Genomic DNA, 19,958 nt, shown 5'->3' with positions numbered 1-19,958 from the left:
TTTAGCAGTCTGTCAGGAACCACTAATTGGGCCACTCTGGATGAATCTATAAGTCTTATTACCAACTGGTTCGTATCTAGACCTGGAGGCATCACACTGACATAGCGATCCACCTCTGGAAATAACACTCACGGAGACAGTGTAGTTTTGATAAAAAAAAAAAAAAAAGTTTTATCTCATCAGCAGGTACAGGAGTAGAAAAGCCTTTCAATTGCTCTCGTAAAAAAAAGTGCGTCCAACTGTAGCAAAACACATTGAAAAAATTGTTCCCCACAAAAGAAAAAACAAACAAACAGTATAACATCGAATAATGATTCCGTCTTAAATGCATTAAAAGCAATTCTCTCAATGGGTTTACAGTGTTAAAATCTATTAATAAATGTATTATTCTCTATTTACATAACCCATGTGAAAAAAAAGCCACTTCCATAACATTTATATTGAATGTGAAAAGGCATTTAGTCTGATTTTCCCCGACTGGTAACACGTCGGACAGGGTGATCTTTGGGATGTAGTAGTACTCAACGGCCCTTCAAGCTAAGTCTCTGTTATTTCTGCACATGCAACACAATACATTGTGCCTACAGTAGAAATGTGCCCACAGTGCATGAAGATCATCTGTCAAGAGACCAGATTGCGCTGTTTGCCCAAAGGGGTTTTCAGCTCGCCATGTCGTGGTTTTTTTGCCCCCCGATCCTTATCCCTAACTAGCGGTACATCACCTCCAGCATCCAGACGGGATGAGAAATGTTTTTGTTTCTCCCGTACGGGCCCCTGTTTCATTTTCAGTCTATTCATATCTTTCTGTGCTCTGCTTCCCATGGCGAGGCAGTGCAGCATTGAATTAATCAAACGGAGATGGAAGCACAAGTGCATGGCAGGATAACGCTTATTGACTTGGGCACTTGCTTGCTGTTTTGCCTTAAAGGCTACAGTGACCACAGTCCTGATTAAGCCCTCAATGTGAAACATGAACGCTCTCTTAAGCTGCGAGCCTCTCTGCTTTGAGAGTGTGTGTGTGGGGGGGTGGGGAGAGTATACCCCAATCATGCTCCTAGGTGAACAGGGCTGTCCAACACATGGCTCCTGAACCCTACATAGCCCAATGAGCTCCATAATAAGACCCCTTTATCCCATTTAAGGTTTTTTTTTTTTTTATAATGGCGTTTGAAAAGACTGCAAGGACAGTCTCAGAGCAAAGCAAGCGCAGTCAAAATGCACCATGCATTACCTTTAATGAGCAGAAAACTACTGAACCTGTGTCTTAGTATAGTTCGTGCAATTTAGTCAGCTTTTAGCAGGTTGCCGATATCTGCTTTTTTGCAGGACTCTATAGGACTTCCCTGGTTTAGATTTTCGATTCCAAAAAGGCTGGACAGCTTTGCATTGGAGCCTCTTCCAGGAGCCCAGTACTGTACTTTGTTCTTCTAAGGCATGAGATTGAATAGTGCAATCTTCAATAGCACATGATCAATTTACAATTCATGCGATGTATTCTGTATCCGCGGGAACAGAAGGATATTCTGCAGGTCTTGATATCTGGTCTGGAACCTCACAGATTTCTTAAACACAAAAGGAAAGCAACTAAAGTAAGGGGGGCTAAGCTGATCCTAAACAGTGCATATGTATAAAACACATAACCATCTTTTCAGAGAACCGAGAATCAAGGGAGTTTGCATCCCCCCCAGAAACGCATGCCATTTTATTTTCCATGTTATGTGGCTTGGCAAACACCCCCTCATAGCCCGAATTGACCTCTTTTCCATCACATTGCGTGATTACAGGATCTGTCCTCAAGCCATTGCTGCCTGGGAGCACCAATTCTGGTTCAGCAGGCTGTGCACTCATCAGAGTAGGCCTCCACGGGGGAAAACTCCATACATTACCCCAAATAAATATGAAATAAAAATGGTAATACCAATAGGGAAGAAAAAAAAACATGCAAAAATAAAGGGGGCAAAGAAAGCAGAATAAATTAAGGCAAAAGCGTGCATTGTTTCACATTGCAAGAGCTTTGTGTTTCTAACACAGATTAGGAAGGCTGGCTAGCAACACAATGATCTGGACTTTATTAGCAGTAATGACATTGATGGAAGTCTTTGAAGCTCAAAAGATCGCATTATCCGACAGTTACAATGTGGCGAAGTGATAGTTAAAAAAAAACACATTTAAAACAGAAAACACATTACAAAAAACGATAATTCAACCTAATTATGAAAGATATTATCAAAAAAAAAGTGCTGATGTTATTATTTGTTTATTTAGCAGACATCTTTATCCAAGGTGACTTACAAAGACTAGGGTGTGTGAACTATGCATCAGCTGCAGAGTCACTTACAATTACGTCTCACCTGAAAGACGAAGCACAAGGAGATTAAGTGACTTGCTCAGGGTCACACAGTGAGTCAGTGGCTGAGGAGGGATTTGAACCGGGTACCTCCTGGTTACAAGCCCTTTTCTTTAACCACTGGACCACACAGCCTCTTATTGATCTTATTGATCGTGGGCTTGTATCCCTTTCTCCAAATTTCTATTAAAACACAGCACAGCGGATGAATAATTAATAGCACATCGTAACTTTGCTTGACAGGTTTGTGAAAGTAATACAACCAGTATCTGTAGTGTTTTTACCCCCGATGTGCTAATCAGCTGTCAGTAATAATGACTTCTGGTGTTTGATTCACACTCACTGGGGTCTGGAAAGCGGCTCAATGTTCTTATGATCCTGTGGAAGATTTCATTCTTTTCGGTCTCCCTTTCTGCTCAATTCCCATTATCTTTTGTAATGGAAAAGGTCCTCTTCATCATCCTGTTTCACACACTGTCCAAGAGAGGTTTGGCTAAAGGAGTTACGTGGACCCATCTGTAGCGATGAAGTATATTCAGCCCGCTACAGGGTTTCTTGTCTTTAAACAGACTGAAAAATAACTTTATATAAAGTGGTTTGTAAGGTTACTCGACATCCTTTCTTTGTATTCTAGGAGTGGAAACTAACCGAAAAAAGGGTAACAGATTTTCAAGCTACTGTATTTTTTTTTAAAAATGTATATTTCCACTGTTTCTCATTAAAAAGAGATCTGCAAAAAATTAAATCCCTGTGTTGTGCATGTTGTATGTGGACCAGCATGGATTATCCAACAATTCTGCTGTGCGAAACCTTTCACTTATGAGGACAGAATTTTGAAAGAATTTTGTGAAATCTGTATTTAAAAAAAAACAACTTGATTTACCTGTTAGCTGTATGCTGCTGGAAATTCAACCTTTTTTTAAACATGATCGTTCTTGTTTGATGGAAAACCTTAGTTTTATATATGGTAGCCTGAATTAACATTTCCAATTGAAAGACAATAATGCAAAAAAAAATAATTGTTAGTTCACTAATTTGGGTAATTGACTGTATATTTGGATAATGCCATTTAAAGAGGAAGAAATGTAACTTCATTGCAGCAAATTATTTAGTTTAAGCAGTTTAATAAACATCTCAAAAGGAGTGAATTAAATCAGCACTTTAGTGCAGAATAACCCTAATCTAATTGCTTTAAAACATTGCTAGTGGTGGTTAATGACACACACAAACCTCCATTTAGAATGATCTTATTTCCACCTTGAGTCTTCACGACTATACAAATGATACCGCACAGTATCACACTAATGCACAACACTCTATCTTTTAATTGGTCTCTGGTGCTTAACTGCCATACTCTATTACCATACATTACAAATGAGACAAGTGCAGTGGCACTAAGACTGGAGAGTCCACTCAATGTACATAGCTTCAGACTTTAACCTTTCCTGTACCTTCTTTTATCCAAGTTAGGCTGACGTTACGCATCAGTTAATAACAAAGCATTTATTCACATATTGGATATATATTAATTACTCCAAAAACATTAATATCAACTAATATCTTTAAAGTAAATCTCAGTCTCTTACAACAGGACAGTCTTGTGGTTGCAAAGGCTGGCAATAAAGATGATCTATGTCAGGCTTGTTTATTGAATGGCCATGAGGTAAAAACATATCGCAGGAGAGAACCTGCATTTTCTTAAAACAAAAATGCTGAAAATACAGAAAAAAAAAACTGCTGTGCCTACATATTATTAGCACAATAATTTGGATAAATAAGATACAGAACAACGTAAAAGCACGGTTCTTATTAAGTTAAGAACCTTTCTTTCAAACGCTCCAGCTTATGGTTACAGTCATCACATGGTATTTTGTTTGTCTTTATCGGTTTCAAAATGTTCGATGGCGGCTACGAAATCAAACTCGTTAACGGTTGGACCGTCCACTGCAATTTTGATTATACTGAAAACTGCAAAAAAGGCATTGCAAGGGTGAATAAGCGAGCAATACTCCGACCCGCTCTGCAGTGCGTTCTCTGAGAACTCGCTGTAGAATCTCTGAGCCATTCCGAGCTCCTGTTCTGATTCCATCACCTCCAGGTTCCCCAGATTCGTATCTGCTTTGTTTCCATGTTAATGCAGCTCATAAACAACCGGAAATACAACACGAAAAAGTACACGAGAAGAAGCTTCATTATAGACAGATACACTTAATATCGCTTACCCCTTAATTACCAAATACATTTTTCTTTGAAAAAATCCGCCCAATACAAGGAGTATTGGTGTAATTTGATCCATTACATTCAGACTTGACTTTGGCGGTTAACAAAATCAGAGGAAGTTATCGTAACAATATACCAGTTAATGAGGCAATTAAAAACAACAAGTTGATGCCAGTTAAAAATGCTAACCTACAAAGCAGCCTGTCCTCAAATGAGGACGATGGCACTTTAATGGGTAAATATGTGCCAATACATTTGGTCATCTGTGAAACAACTGATTTTTATTTTTTTATTAGGAATGACAGAAAAATCTTTTCTTCTTTGAACAATCTTTGCTATATTTAGAACATCCAAGCTGGTAACTTAATTTCTAATTAATAACCCTAGCAGCTTATCATAAGCCACCCAGCTTCTGTTTTTCATTTTGGATCCTTTTCAGCGAACAGATAAAGCTTCCTATATGTTTCACGCTGCAGGGGCTTTGAGCAGTACTTGCTGTGGAATTCTCAAATGCAGTTTGTTCGGCCGACTCAATAAGAAAATGCAAGGTCTATTCAAAATCCGTAATTGTGAATCTTACCAAAAGCACACAACCTGCACATCCAGAGATAAGAAGGCATCATATCTCCTTTGTGTACAGGAGCACGCTGTCTTATTCGCTGTTCTACTGTCCGCATCATCACGGGGTAACGATACAGGGTTGCATACTGTTCGTACAGTTACTTTAATAAATATCCAGCATACTGGTTATCAGATCGAGATTGAGAATCTGGGGACACAAGGAGATGCTTGTCTTTACCTACAGTATGTGCAAATGTCTCACATGCTGCACATGCAGGTCACATGACCTATAGCCACTCTGGGCATTTTAAACAACATCTAAAAAGTCTCCTGCATATTTGTGGCTGTGTGTTCCTTTTCTCTTACTGTTTTACATTAATTGCATGTGTGACCTATTAAAGTCATCAATTAAATTAGACAACACTAATTTGCCTATTTGGATGCTTTTCTCAAGATTTTCAGTTCCAGTGGTTTGATTTCATATGCACAACAAATCAAAACTGCAGAAGCAATGGGTTCTAATACATGTGCACACTGCTCCATGTTACTAACATACTTGGTAATAGAGAATCTGTAATGGACTGCAATTGAAGATAACCTAATGTAACACAAATTGGCTGTAGTTATCACCCCTTTAGTTTGTTCTGCATGCTCAGTAAGCATTATGGTATCCACAAAGAACATCCATTGCATACCAATTTGACAGTTTCTAGTACACCAATCAATAGAAAATAAGATTCATTATTGATCCTACAGTCGTTCAGAATTAGATACTGAAGATTTTAAATGAGCGATTTTGCTGGTCATCTCCCCACTGCAATAGAAAAAAAAAAGCTCCCATCTTGCAATGATGCTCTCGATGACATGCCAACCTTGATGCACAATCATGCAAATCACATTTAACATCTCACTTGCAGCTCAGATTACTGTGCCTTCATTAAACACAGTCTTTACAATCCACTGACATCTGCCCTATCGCAATGTCATCTGGGTTTTCAAAACACCTTCTCTCCAAGTTCTTTCAAAGACGTGCCCTAAATCTATAAAATCCAGCAAAGAGAAAACCGAATTCTAAACCCCTGTCATTGACAACATTCTCAGAGTCTCAATCTAGACACGTTATCGCAGGTGTATAATTTAATGGCCCCGGCGATCTTTTCAGGTCAAATTGAGATGACAAACCTGACAGGCTCAAAAATACTGCCAGAATCTTATTGCTTGCCAGCCTCAATGTGGAGCAGCGGTTTTCCTGGCTAAGCATCAATGAAACAGGGACTGGTATTTACAGAGGAACCTTTCCCTGGCTTTATCAGCTTGCTGGAAAAGTGGAAACAACTGGTGAAGCTACTAATGATTATTTAGTTAGAGAGGTCAAGCGTGCCTCATACGGTTTTAAAAAATAATTTATTATCTTTTTTTGCTCAAAAGAGCCACCTTCACAGCGTTTCGGTATGTTTAACACACCTTTGTCAAGGGAAAAACAAACAGTAGGAGGTACTTGTAGGCTTTAATTCCATGGTAACTACACTAATCTATTTATATTTAAATATATTAATGTTCTTGTGATGTCCTTTACTACACAGTTAATGATGTAACGGCCTACTATATATATATATATATATATATATATATATATATATATATATATATATATATATATATATATATATATATATATATATAATGTATTGCGTAACAACGTTATTGTAGTCTAGTAGAAATATAATAATTAGTTTTCCATCAGCATCATTAAGTTTATACTACATTTTTTGTGTTCAGAGTTATGTAAGAATTAACAGAATTGTAGTTATTTTTTATTAAAATACTGAAACTAGGTATATTTATTACAAAGCCTCCACTGCACACCAGCGCTCTGAAGTATGATATTAACGCATCTAGTGTGCAACAGATTGACGGACGACTTTCTCGGATGACGGATTCTAAATGACGGAACGGATCCAGTGTGCAATGGCTTTAAGCTGCCTCTCCACCAATAGAAATGGAAATGAAAAAGAAAATAACTCAGAATCAAATCTGTGGTATTCACAACATCTTTATGCATGCAAAATGGTCTGTCACGTCCCCTCAAGTTCCACACCAAGGAAGCCAAGAAAATACAAGCCAGCAAAGCTGGAGGCAAAATAGGCTGTTTCTGTTTTTACTGGTAAATGATAAGGCTTCCCCCTAATTAGAAATGCACAGATACACCAGCATTTCCACACAGACAGAAGACCTGCATGGATGATGATGGGATCATTACAGTACATTATTCTAGGAAGCGCTAAATAAAAACCTGCATTGCGGCAGATCTGCTTTCTAGACACGGAAGATTAGACATTTTATGCTTTATTTATAATCTCAATAATATGGAAAAATAATACCACGTGGAAGATTACCTCTCACCATCTGTGCTAAACATCATTCCTTGAGCTCTCTGTGTTTGTATATACTGTACCGTGAAACAGGCGCCTATTTAAGAGCGTCTGACAGTGTCTGTGTGGCTCTGGGCTTTTAAAAGGAACACAGCTGCCATGGCACAACCTTTCACCTCTGGAGATTGCTGTTCAACACAGACATTCATGCACGTATGCATTAGAAAGGTGCTTTGGAAAGGGAAGCTAAGAAAACACACTTTATAAATAGGCTTTCCTTTTAAATGTGAAGCTCACTCCTTTGCGACTCAAGAGTCAAGAATGAAAGCCTTGCTTGACTGGTGTTGCCTTTAGGAAAGGCGCTTGCTGTGGAATGTGAGTCGTTTTGAGCCAGGGTCCTGAACCAATTGGGTTTGTTACCCAGGGGAGAAGGAGCTTTTTCACGAAATGGTGGCGAACCATTGGAACAGGCTGCCGGACAGAGTTGTTGAAGCAGAGACTCTCAGATCCTTCAAGAATACTGGATGCTGTCATGAATACTGTACAATCCTATCTGTAACACTATCTGTAACACTTGTTTTCCACAGGGCTAAAAGTTGTAAGAGAGTGTAAACACGAATGGAATAAGGTTCCAAATTCAGACACAGCACTAGCGCAATTAGTTACACCTGAGCTTAAAGGTGTAGTGTGTTCCATACAGCTTGACGTTTTTTTAAGAATGGACTCGCTAACTTTTGATAGCGACAGGGCTGAGGAATTGAAGAAGGCATGTTTTTTTTTTTCCAGACGATCAGACAGCGAGAGAAACCAGAGAGGCAGCCAGTCAAACCCGTCTTCAGCCTGTCACAATGACAGATGACATCGGCCCATCTGTGCTTTGCATACAACAGCAACTAACCTGCCTTGACCGAGCCTTGTGGCGAAACCACCACCGGATTTTTCAAGTTGCCAACTTAGCATTATCAAAAGGGCTGTGCGGAGCGCAGAAGGAAAAAAAAAAAAACATCTGCTGATGCTTTCTATATCATGTGATGCATCCCCCTATGAAAAGCTATCATAGGAAAACTACAATGTGTAGCTTAGTGAATTATCAATCAAGCGATCAATCAATCAATCAATTATATTTTTATATAGCACCTTTCCTGTAAAACATCTCAAAGTGCTGTACATAGCTTTACTTTAAAATTACATTAAAAAACTATAACATTAAAAGATACATTAAAAAAGTAGTTACTGTGATGATATTTACACTGATACAATTCATTAGGTTGAGTTTCTAAGTAAGCATCATAAAGTAATCCATTGCGATACGATGGTACCATATCGGCACCAGTTACTACTGTAGCAACAACTCTGTGCAGTATTGTTTCCATTGTATTGCCTTTGCTGGTTTGCTAATGGTGATGCAATGGTATCCAAATTGATTTTTTTTTTTTAAATGTTACATCAAGGGCATGCTTACAGTACAAGTACATATGAAGCTAAAAAATATATATATTCGGAACCAGCATCATTATTCGTCAGCCTGATAAAAGCTACGCTTGCTTGCTGTCCCTGCGTCGTACTGGCTAGAAACCAGAGGCTGGTAGAACACAGCTACGGTCTGGCAAACTCATAACGCTAGAAGGAATAACGGAACCAGTGCTGTAAAAAAAACAGAAAAAATGGGAAGGGATTCCATGCAGGGTTTTTTTGGGGGGGGGGGGGGGGGAGCAATCTTTACAAAAACATTCAATAAAAAAAGAAAAAAAAAACACTTGAGTTCGTAAGTACCAAGGTCTGAAGCACGCAAGGGTATCATGCAGTTGTCGGAGGTAATCAACAGACTCTAACTGTTTGCCTGTGATGCTCAGGCAGCCAAGAAAACAAGCCTCAGCTGTCCCCCATCGCCTTTCGTATGAAGCCTATAATTTGTCCCAAGTGTCGCAATACAATGTTAAAAACAGAGGGGGGTGCTCCACTTACTGGAGTCAGATGTACTGGTCCATGAAAGAAATCTGCACTAGTTACAGGTCTGAAGCTGGTCAGAGCTGCTGGTTTTCAGATGGTTCCTTCATGCCTTAATTTTTTTCTATAACCAGTTGACTGTTGCACACAGTGGAATTGAATGTCCCTTTTATTAGGAACTCTGGTTTTGTGTGCACTGTGATTGCTTAGATGCAGATGCAGATGCCAGATGCAGATATGGTACTGTGAGCATTTTTTTTTTTGGCAATACTTAGAAACAGGGCTTACTCAAGCACGATGCATTAATGCAGAATAACACATCTCATCTATTTTTATTGCTGTTGAAAACAGACTATTGTATGTATGTCTTCTCTCATTTTTTTTAAATTTTTTTTATGGACTTCAGCAATTTACGGTATGAGGGACTTTTATCGTTTTCCAAGTAATCAGGGGAAATTGAGTGGAACGTTTCCAAAAGATTAGTTCATCCTCAGTGGAGTGCCACTTTTAATAAGTGTCTCCTTCTGAAGCCACGACAGCAGCTCTCCAAAAGCAACGCTCTTGTGTTAGAGCTGGACACAGAAAAAAACCCTCCCGCAAGCCATATTCACCTCACGACAACCTTTACATTATAATAGCACTATTTCTCTTTTTTCCCTTTTTTTTTGCCCACTGAAGTATTTGTGCAGTCTGACTACTATAGCTTTTAAAAGATGCGGGAAACTTCGAGAAGCAAGAAACTTATCTACAGCAGAATTGTGCGCCAGCTTTTTCGTGTTCTCATTTCTTATTTTATGCTTTACTTCTGCCCTGTAAGAAGCTGGCAGCAGTGTGGAGTAGGGGTTAGGGCTCTGGGCTCTTGACCGGAGGGTCGTGGGTTCAGTCCCAGGTGGGGGGACACTGCTGCTGTACCCTTGAGCAAGGTACTTTACCTAGATTGCTCCAGTAATAAGCCAACTGTATAAATGGGTAATTGTATGTAAAAATAATGTGATATCTTCTAACAATTGTAAGTCGCCCTGGATAAGGGCGTCTGCTAAGAAATAATAATAATAAACCACAGTTTGACGCATTGATTTTGATACAGTCTTTGTGAACACAGTACTAAAGCTCAGCTGCTGCAGTACCGTAAGTAATTTTATTGTGACTTAAAAGCTGCTAGAAAGGAAATGTTCAGATGTAGAAAGGTTCAGGACAGGGGCAACTGTTATGCTTTTTGTAATATGAGCAAGCGAATACAGTAACTGACAATTATGACAGGTGTGTGGGCGTGCGTGTTTTTCTTAATTGAAAATTCCATTCACTAGGAAAAATCCTGTTGCACTCTTTAAATGATTCTAATGCTGTTTTGTAGTTGTTGTGTCAAGTGAATATTACCACATGTCAGTACTCTGTGGTACTAATCCCTTTGTAATGCAATGTCTATTGTGTATCTTAACTTCAATTAATCTTGAACATCTATAAACAGGGTCCAAAGAACCTTGATACACAGAAGTCTGAAACCGTGACAGTATTAAGACCCGCCGCTATTTAAATCAGTTGAAATGCTGTTTTAATTCAGTAGATCACTGCCTGATATTGTTCCCTACCAACTATCTGTCAGTTTGGGTGGATGTCTGACAGAAGACAAGCTTGCTTTTGTCACAGCCATTCGCTTCAGTTAAATCGCTTTCCATTAAAAGTAAAAATAATGTGATATCTGTATAATGTGAAATAATGTATAATGTGATATCTTGTAACAATTGTATGTCGCCCTGGATAAGGGCGTCTTCTAAGAAATAAATAATAATAATAATATAAGTAACTGCTCTACACTTACGTACAGTAACAAGATCATGCAAAAACCAGCCTACAAATGTCACAAATTCAATTGGAATCTGTAGAATCCACCATCACATTGCAAGACAGGGTTGTTTAATGTGACTATAACGTGCATGCAATTTTTAAATTAATTACCTTTTTTTCTACAGAAAAAACACCTTTTTTATGTCAAACGGCTTGACTCTAATAATTCAGTTATTGGATAAGGGAGTATTAAGCCTACCTTCAAAAGAAACCAAAGATAATAACATTTTTCAAGACGGGGGATCTAATCTGATGGTGTCTGTTTGGGAATACAGCAGGGAAGCAATCCTAGTGCCGGCTTCCCTAGACTGCTTTCTGAAAGTGATTTTCATTTCTTTTTTTTTTTTTTAATTTTTTATCCAAAGATTCTTCAATGACACTCACCGAGTGTGTACAGTTCTGAAGGATTAGTGGCATCAAAGACTCCCTTTGTCACAGATTAACGTTGAGAATCCTATCTGAGCATTTCACACTGCAGAAGAGCACACAGGGACTGAAATTCTACCATGTGATCCAGTTAACACTTTCGGGCTAGACTGGATAAACACAGTAACATGCAAGCAAGAGACAAGAGCTTTGATGGACTCATTGGCCTCCTCCCACTTTTAACATTATTATTTATTTCTTAGCAGACGCCCTTATCCAGGGCGACTTATAATTGTTACAAGATATCACATTATTTTTACATACAATTACATTATTTTTTACACATTATTTTTACATACAATTATACAGTTGGGTTTTTACTGGAGCATTTTAGGTAAAGTACCTTGCTCAAGGGTACAGCAGCAGTGTCCCCCACCTGGAATTGAACCCACGACCCTCCGGTCAAGAGTCCAGAGCCCTAACCACTACTCCACACTGCTGCCCTGTGCACATTAGAAAAATCTTTCTTAGGAGTGTACTTTCTCTGATAGAGATTTGCCTTGGCCACATTCACTAGGCAAGCAGCCAAGCTTGATAAGGCAATTCTGAGAATACACTTTTATTACTGTAAATGGTTCCTGACCTGGGGGCGCCAATATGGTTTCGCCGGACTATCTCAGGAAAGACACCAAAAAAGGTACTTTCCCCAAGACCAGAGGGATGAAGGGGTATGCTTCTGCTAGCTCCTGAGGGTGACTCATGTGTGATTCACACACCCTCATCTTTGAAATATTACAAGCACGTGGAGAGGTTTCACACTCCGAACCAAGAAGAGGGAGTCTGAAAACCTTCCAAGCACACAAGCCCATTTTGTGAGTGTCAGTTTTACAGACCTTTGCCCAATAATTTGGTACTTTGCTTGAACAAAAGTCATTGTATTTATCTTGCTCTTTTTGTATTACTTGTATTGTAACACTTGAAATGTATTTGCTTACGATTGTAAGTCGCCCTGGATAAGGGCGTCTGCTAAGAAATAAATAATAATAATAATAATAATAATAATAATAATAATAATTAACAAGGACAAAGTTCAAACTAGCAAACTGACAACTAAAACTGGATCAAAACAACAGAAGCAATGGGGTGTTCTAATACATTTGCACATAACTGTATTTCAAGAAAGAAACAGACTACGGGGAGTATTTTAATAATATAAACCGTGGCAGATCCTAACACTGTACATATTGATATATATCTTGATGAAAATACATTTTATACACACTGCACACTCTCATTTTAAAGTTTGGTCTATTTACACAGGAAAAGCAAAATAAATTAAAATAAATAAAGTTCAGAGGGAGCGACTGTTACCTGTTAGCTGTGCATATTTCTAAATGTATTTGAAAAGAACGAGCCATAAAAAAAAAAAAACTGCAGCACCGGTGATACCCTAAGCAAACCAAATGTTTAAACTAGAAATCTGAATTCTGAAGACACTGGTGAGGATTCTAGATGCAACGTTTGTCCAACAATTGTCAACCTGCGTGTGTGAAACAGGTAACAGATCTTAGTTAAGTCTAGCTAACACACAACAAGCAAGGATAAAAGGCAATTTTCCCACAGATAATAATCTAAATTACTGGACTCATGTCCTGTTAGGATTCACCTGAATCAGCATCTGAAGCCAAATGCTGTGAACAAATAAAGTTGAAGGCAAAGGCTGTGGTTTTGTCCTAAAGGCAGAGATTAATCATGATTCTGCTATTGTTTGGGGTAATCTACAATGACGCAGCAATCTTTCCAAATGGTCTTCAATGAAAATGCAGTGGCTCTGCAAGCAGAAAGCACTGGTTCAGTAATAAAAATGTGAGCCGTTGGAAGAATGGTACTGTAGTTGTATTATTTTCGTATATTCTGACATACCAAGGAATAGCATGATTGATTTTCCTTTATTTATCTATATTGTACATTGTCCAATTTGATTTATTCTAAAACTACAATATCTAGGTACATACATATATTTTGCAATGCTAAAAAAGGTAATTTAAACAAAAAAAAGTAAAATATTACATGGTGCAATTTCTTCTCAACCCTGCTAATACTGTATATCTATTTATCAAAATAACATTTTCTGTAGTGTTAAGAGACCTCACTCCATACTGTAGCTTTGGGTAAATAAGATGGAATAGAGTGTTGCACGCACGCACACACAAACACCCCCACACACACACACACACATACTCTCTCTCACACACCCACACACACACACCTACACGCACACACACACACACTCTCTCTCACACACCCACACACACACACCTACACGCACGCACGCACACACACACACTCTCTCTCTCTCTCTCTCTCTCTCTCTCTCTCTCACACACACACGCACTAACATGCTAAGTCACTCCACTGTGCTAACTCCAGGAGTGTTATCTCTCTCTGACAAGCACTGTTTGACTTTGGCATTTTTTCCCTTTGCTTAGCCGTGCTCACTCAACTAGACCAGCATCCCCACAGGTGGCAGGAAAAAATAATTTGATATCCTTTCTGGTCGCAACCTGAGCTTCAGAATCACCGGTCCCAGTATCAGAGATTGCAGGGGCTAATTAACTCTTTCCTTTCTTTATCTACAGCTGCCGATGCAGGCTGATAGCGGGTGCATAAATGAGGACACTTGACAGTCAATGGCCTGTAATTATCACTTCAAATGCCTCCACTGAACAGAGACCCCTTTCTCCTATCTCCAGCTACAGAATTGGTTTTGAGAGTTCTTGCTATCCATAAATCTGCAGGGGCTATACGCAGTGTATATAGAATGAATGTCACTTGTGCAGGCTGAAGAGGCTTGAAGCTGATAAGAGATTCAAGCTAATTAATAACACTGTGTAAATCAATTACCTTGGTGTACAGAACATACGAGTGCCTACTTAAAGAGGCCTACATTTTGACAGTATTTATATTTTTTTATATACAGATGCAAGAAAGGTGATGGTAGAAATAGCAAGGAAAATTAAATGACTTCCTTAAAATGTGGGGCCCGTTTATAAATGAATGACAAAAATATGATCTATATTACTGTCGGCTTCCTAGAGTCTTTTAAAAAATAAGGTTTGTCATCATACTATTCTGATTATGTAATAATGCCTCTACTAAGGAGGCTGTGTGGTCCAGTGGTTAAAGAAAAGGGCTTGTAACCAGGAGATCCCCGGTTCAAATCCCACCTCAACCACTGACTCATTGTGTGACCCTGAGCAAGTCACTTAACCTCCTTGTGCTCGGTCTTTCGGGTGAGATGTAATTGTAAGTGACTCTGCAGCTGATGCATAATTCACACACCCTAGTCTCTGTAAGTCACCTTGGATAAAGGCGTCTGCTAAATAAACAAATAATAATACTGAAGGTATGGGTTTAGATTTATACATGCGTGAATGTCAAAGTTATGTATGTGAGAATATGTTACTATTATAAGATTGCATGCTATTTCAAAATGTAATATATATATATATATATATATATATATTTTTTTTTTTTAAATAGTAATGTAGACCAATATGCAAACGTACATGCATTTAGTTTATTTTAAATGGACGGTATTTGCTGTCCAGATTACAAGGTTAATTGAAAAGCAAGTGCATGCATACAGGCAAAGTTGAATTCTTTATGCTTTATCACATCATTGCTTGTAAGACCCTGACAAGGAATCTGGAGTTTTCAGCGCACACACTAACGCAGTCTGTATCAAGGCTTCAGGTAGTGTAATGCCAGCTGCCAGCTCTCATGATGCCAGACACTTCTGCCAACATACATAAAAGAGCTGGAACGCAGGCAAGCCAATTGCATGTGGTCGATGCTAGAAACACTGCATGCTTCCAATTATAACTTATGACCCTGGAAAAAGCCACAAGCAATGGGTCTTATTACCCCCAGAACACTGCCAGTTTTATCAAATATTCAGTGCATGTAAAAACTAAAAAAAAACCATAGCGATTAGGCAAAAACCACTGTACTGACAATACAGTGTCAGTCTGATGGTATCCCTGCAGAAAACTCACAATTTTGCAATCCTTTTTTCCAAAACTGAAGTTTATCAAAGAAACAGGATCATGTATTAGCTGGAGAAACATCTCTTTTACAGTGCGGAGAATGCAGATATTTGATTCCCTGAATGTCCTTTCAACTTCATCTTTGCTATAAAACAGCCTAGGTCATCCCCTAACCACAATGTACGTTCTGCAACACATTTGTTTGTTTTATCCACCAACCTTTTCTGTTCTTTCTGACAAGCACACCAAGAGCTATACAAGTATTATAGACTGCAGTACAAGTGCTGAAGCGCTTAAACAAGTGTAGCTGTATATACAAGCAGTATATTGCCAGCAGTATAAGCTGCTACATGTTTCCTTATTGCTACACGATAGCTGCTCACATACAATTTATATACCCTCAACCCTGAGAGAATAAAGGAAAAAAGTCTGTCAAGACTTACCTAAAATCATTCTGTTCGGTTCAGTTGAGTTCAGCTTGACTTCTTACTTTCTCTGTGCACTGCCTTTTTCTTGATGCTGTATCCCAATCTGTGCTCAGGTTCAAAATTTAAAAAACAAAAAAACACGAAAGGCTGTACAGAATGCCAGCATGCACTACGATGATAAATTGCCTCTTTTCTCTCTCTCTCCCTCTCTCTCTCGCTTCGTTCCTTGCGAATTCCAACTGCTACAACTCACTCCAGAGAATGATACACATGCACCTCAATTAAAAGCTTAATGGTCTACTGATCTGTGTGCCCTGGAGGAAGGTAGGCAAGGGGATGGAGGGGATTGGGAGACAGCTCCCTCCCCTCCCCTCCCCTCCGTTTCCCTTCCCAATCTCTCCCTCTCTTAACGCTACTGGCCACAGCTTAACCCAATCAGACGTCACACAGGAGAAATTAACCACTTATGAACCCCCCCCGACACCCCCCCTTGCAAAACAAAGCTTGGGCATCAGCATAAAATGAGATGGGGGGAGTTGGTTGGACCATATTATTATTATTATTATTATTATTATTATTATTATTAATAATAATAAGAATCTTCTTTTGGCAGGCCAGCAAATTAAATTGGTATATGTGCATTAAGCAAACATTTTGATAAACTGACTGATTCAAAGTTGTGAAAGCAGTTCGTTTGGGCTGATTTTTTTTTATTAGCCGATAAGATTCACGATAAGATTCATGTCGTTAATGATTCATTTGTGATAACACGATAGGGGATGGCAAAAAAAACAAAACACAGGAGCAATAAATAGACACACAATATATAGTATGCTATACCCACTCACAGACACACGACAAGAAGAGAGTCTCCAAGACAAGAAGAGAGTCTCTCTCTCTCTCTCTCTCTCTCTCTCTCTCTCTCTCTCTCTCTCTCTCACTCTCTCTCTCTCTCTCTCTCTGTCTCTCTCTCTCTCTCTCTCTCTCTCTCTCTATCTCTTAAGTAAACTTGCTGGGCTGCCAAAGCAAAGAAACCTCAGGAAGCCTGAGACACAATGGCAACACTCACATCCCAAGAATTTTTTGATATTCCTGTCTCTGTTTGCAGAGGGTATGTGTGGGAGGACAAGGTGTCAAAACATTTTACAAATTTAACACAACCTGGGGGGGGGGGGGGGGGGGGGGGGGGGACTCGGAATGTTCATATCTTGAGGGGTTCCTATTAAAAGCAGGACGAGTCATGTGACTGTGGTTCGAATCCTGCTCACACCAAGTTGTCGAGGGCAAAGGTCAGCACGCAGCTACCAACACCAACAATAAGGCACGAAACCCTCAAGCATCTATGGAAGCTACTGCAGATCATCAGTACATTCTAGAAACAAAAATGCTATCCCTCTAACTTAATTAAAAAGATCTGGTACCTTTTTGTTTGAAATTAACCCCTGGTAATATGCTTATGTGAAAAGAGGCTTAAAAGCTGGTCTGCCACTGTATAAAGCGGGATCTGTTTCTCTATCTCCATGTCAGCTCCAGCCAGTATTTCCAGCTATGCAGCCAGCAGAGCTCATACACATCCAGAATAGATGGCAGGTCGATGAGAGACCGGAGCTGCTCAAATAATCCCTACCCCCCCCCCCCACTCCTCCGTCCAGCGAGAATTCAAGCATTCTTGGGCAATGAAAGAGACTCTGTGTCTGTTGGCAGCAGGGTGAATGCCAGGATGAGGGTCTGACAACAAGCTTGCGGACTGCAGACCCCCCCCCCCCTCTCTGGAATGGAAAAGGGGAGTTCAATCATCAAGTTCCCTCAGTTGATTTTAATCATCATCATCATCATCATCATCAGAAGCAGCATCGCAGGGATGATTAAGAGATCTTCCCAGGCAGCTTTCTATAATCAGGATAGAGTACTGTTTCTGTATTTCTTTACTTATTTATAAGATCACCCATGTGAAAAAAATATTTCCGATATCCTTATTATAGTATAGTGTTTACACGTAACATTCTGATCATTTAATTGAACATACTCCTGTATGTTCTAGCACTATATGCTGTCACTTGGGTTTACTACACTTTGCTAGGCTTTTATCTATGTACTGTATACTGCAACAGAATTTTATAAGGGTTAGTTCTGAAAAAAAAAAAGTTTTTGTTCAGGGGTTTGCTTCTCAAATTACTATTAAAACAAGAAGAGGAAATTGCAGCCCAAACAAAAAGTATGCATTCAAAATGAGCCACGGAAAATGCTGGAAATACATTTAGATGCTAGGGCTCAGGTTTTGGACAGCTTTCTCAAGTAAAGGTTCTCCTGTGTGGTTTTACTGGAGATTTTGATCCCTGCACAGAAGTAGCAGTGACCATTTAATTACCGGAACCCTAATACCCTAAAATTCCAAATTAGGTTACATTCCAGGACAAAGCACACCACCCAAGTGACCCGCATTCCGTGGGTCGGACCCGAAAACTGACATTAAAACCAGCAGACCTCGCGACAGTCATCATACAACCCGCAAAAACTCAAGGAAGGGGATACCCCAAAACGCCCCCCCAGCACTCCAGTTGATGAAACTTGGGACCTTTGCGGTATTATACTGTTTTTCAGTTCATCGCCCACATTGTCCACTGTAATGCACTCTACCGCACGTTTCATTACCACTAAATTACCAATTGTTGAATAATCCTGTATAGACTACAGGATCGTTGGCAGTGCTATAATAAAGTACAGTCCATTTCAGATATGCTTATTCCTTCTGCACCCTTGTGCATTGCCCTCTGCCCTAGCTCTGGCACTTCATGGATAAACAGCTCCTGTGTAAATGCCTTTAATTAGCTGTCATCACACTCATCATCAGCCCTGGCCCTCAGTCCCTGCTCTCCAGCCAATCCGCTTGACCTTGACGCCGTTGGTATAGCAACGAGCCCTGTCTCACAAGAGCATTGACAAGGGATCATTTCAGCCAGAGTGTCAGAAATAGAATGAGAATATAACAATGCATAACTAAATAATCACAGCAAAGCTTGCTTTACTACAGACACCTGGACTAACGGGTCCCCTGGTCTTAGCAGCCACCCAGGATTCGAATTGCTTTTTCAATGCAAGTAAATGAGTCACCTTGAATAAATAAGCAGCCGTCTCTCTTAGCAGCCAGTCGGGATTCGCTGTGGCAGCCACACTGTGACAAACGATATAAAGAAAGACATTATAAAAAAAAGAAAGTGGAGCTGATTGCTTTTCTCTCACACGGACAGTACTTTCATAAGGGTAGACAGCCATCAGCATTTAGTAGTAGGTCACTGTTCAGTAGAATAAAGAATCTAGGGCCAGTATCAACTCAGCCATTAAAGGGTACATGTGTTAATTTCTTAATTATTATCTTTAATGGAAGTGATTTAGCAGACCTAGAACTGCTTTGTGAAACTAGGCCTGGTCAAATTATGGTACAATAGCTGGAAAATACCAGATTCGTTATGGAATACCTAAAGGAAATACAGCTCCTAATCCCACTGGAATTCACATGGAATTGTGTCCCTTATTGATCTCCTGGTCGCAGTTTACACAGGTTAAGATCTTCTGGATGTTGGGCAGCGTTACTTGACTCTCTCTAGTATCCAAACAAGTTTCAGTAAACATCCATTTGCTTACACGGCACCATGTAATAATTTGATACCTGACTTTTAAAACAAGCCCTTTCAAAGGGTTTAAGTTTATTTTTTTTAATTATGCTTACTCTAATCGATTGATGGTTGATTGTTTTTCGTCACAATGTCTCATGTGAACGAGGGGCTTTCCATCTAACCCTGAGGAAATCATTTCTAATAAATAA

General features: G+C 39.4%; 1 protein-coding gene across 3 annotated transcripts in view; it reads right to left on the bottom strand.

Annotated features, from left to right (window-relative positions):
• Nucleotides 1-19,958, bottom strand: part of LOC117434714 (zinc finger protein 385D-like) — an 82,230-nt gene that overhangs the window by 24,477 nt on the left and 37,795 nt on the right. Inside the window, exon 1 of one of the 3 annotated variants that reach the window (XM_034057340.3) lies at nt 16,151-16,516. The exons of the other annotated variants lie outside the window; for them this stretch is intronic. Within the exon in view, the coding sequence (XP_033913231.3) occupies nt 16,151-16,160 (10 nt within the window). The 5' untranslated portion in view covers nt 16,161-16,516. Of the gene's footprint in view, nt 1-16,150; nt 16,517-19,958 lie in introns of those variants that run through there. 3 annotated transcript variants of the gene reach the window in all.

The sequence above is a fragment of the Acipenser ruthenus genome, chromosome 28 (genome assembly GCF_902713425.1).
Source record: "Acipenser ruthenus chromosome 28, fAciRut3.2 maternal haplotype, whole genome shotgun sequence".
Taxonomy (NCBI): Eukaryota; Metazoa; Chordata; class Actinopteri; order Acipenseriformes; family Acipenseridae; genus Acipenser; species Acipenser ruthenus.
This window is presented reverse-complemented; position numbering and strand designations above follow the sequence as displayed.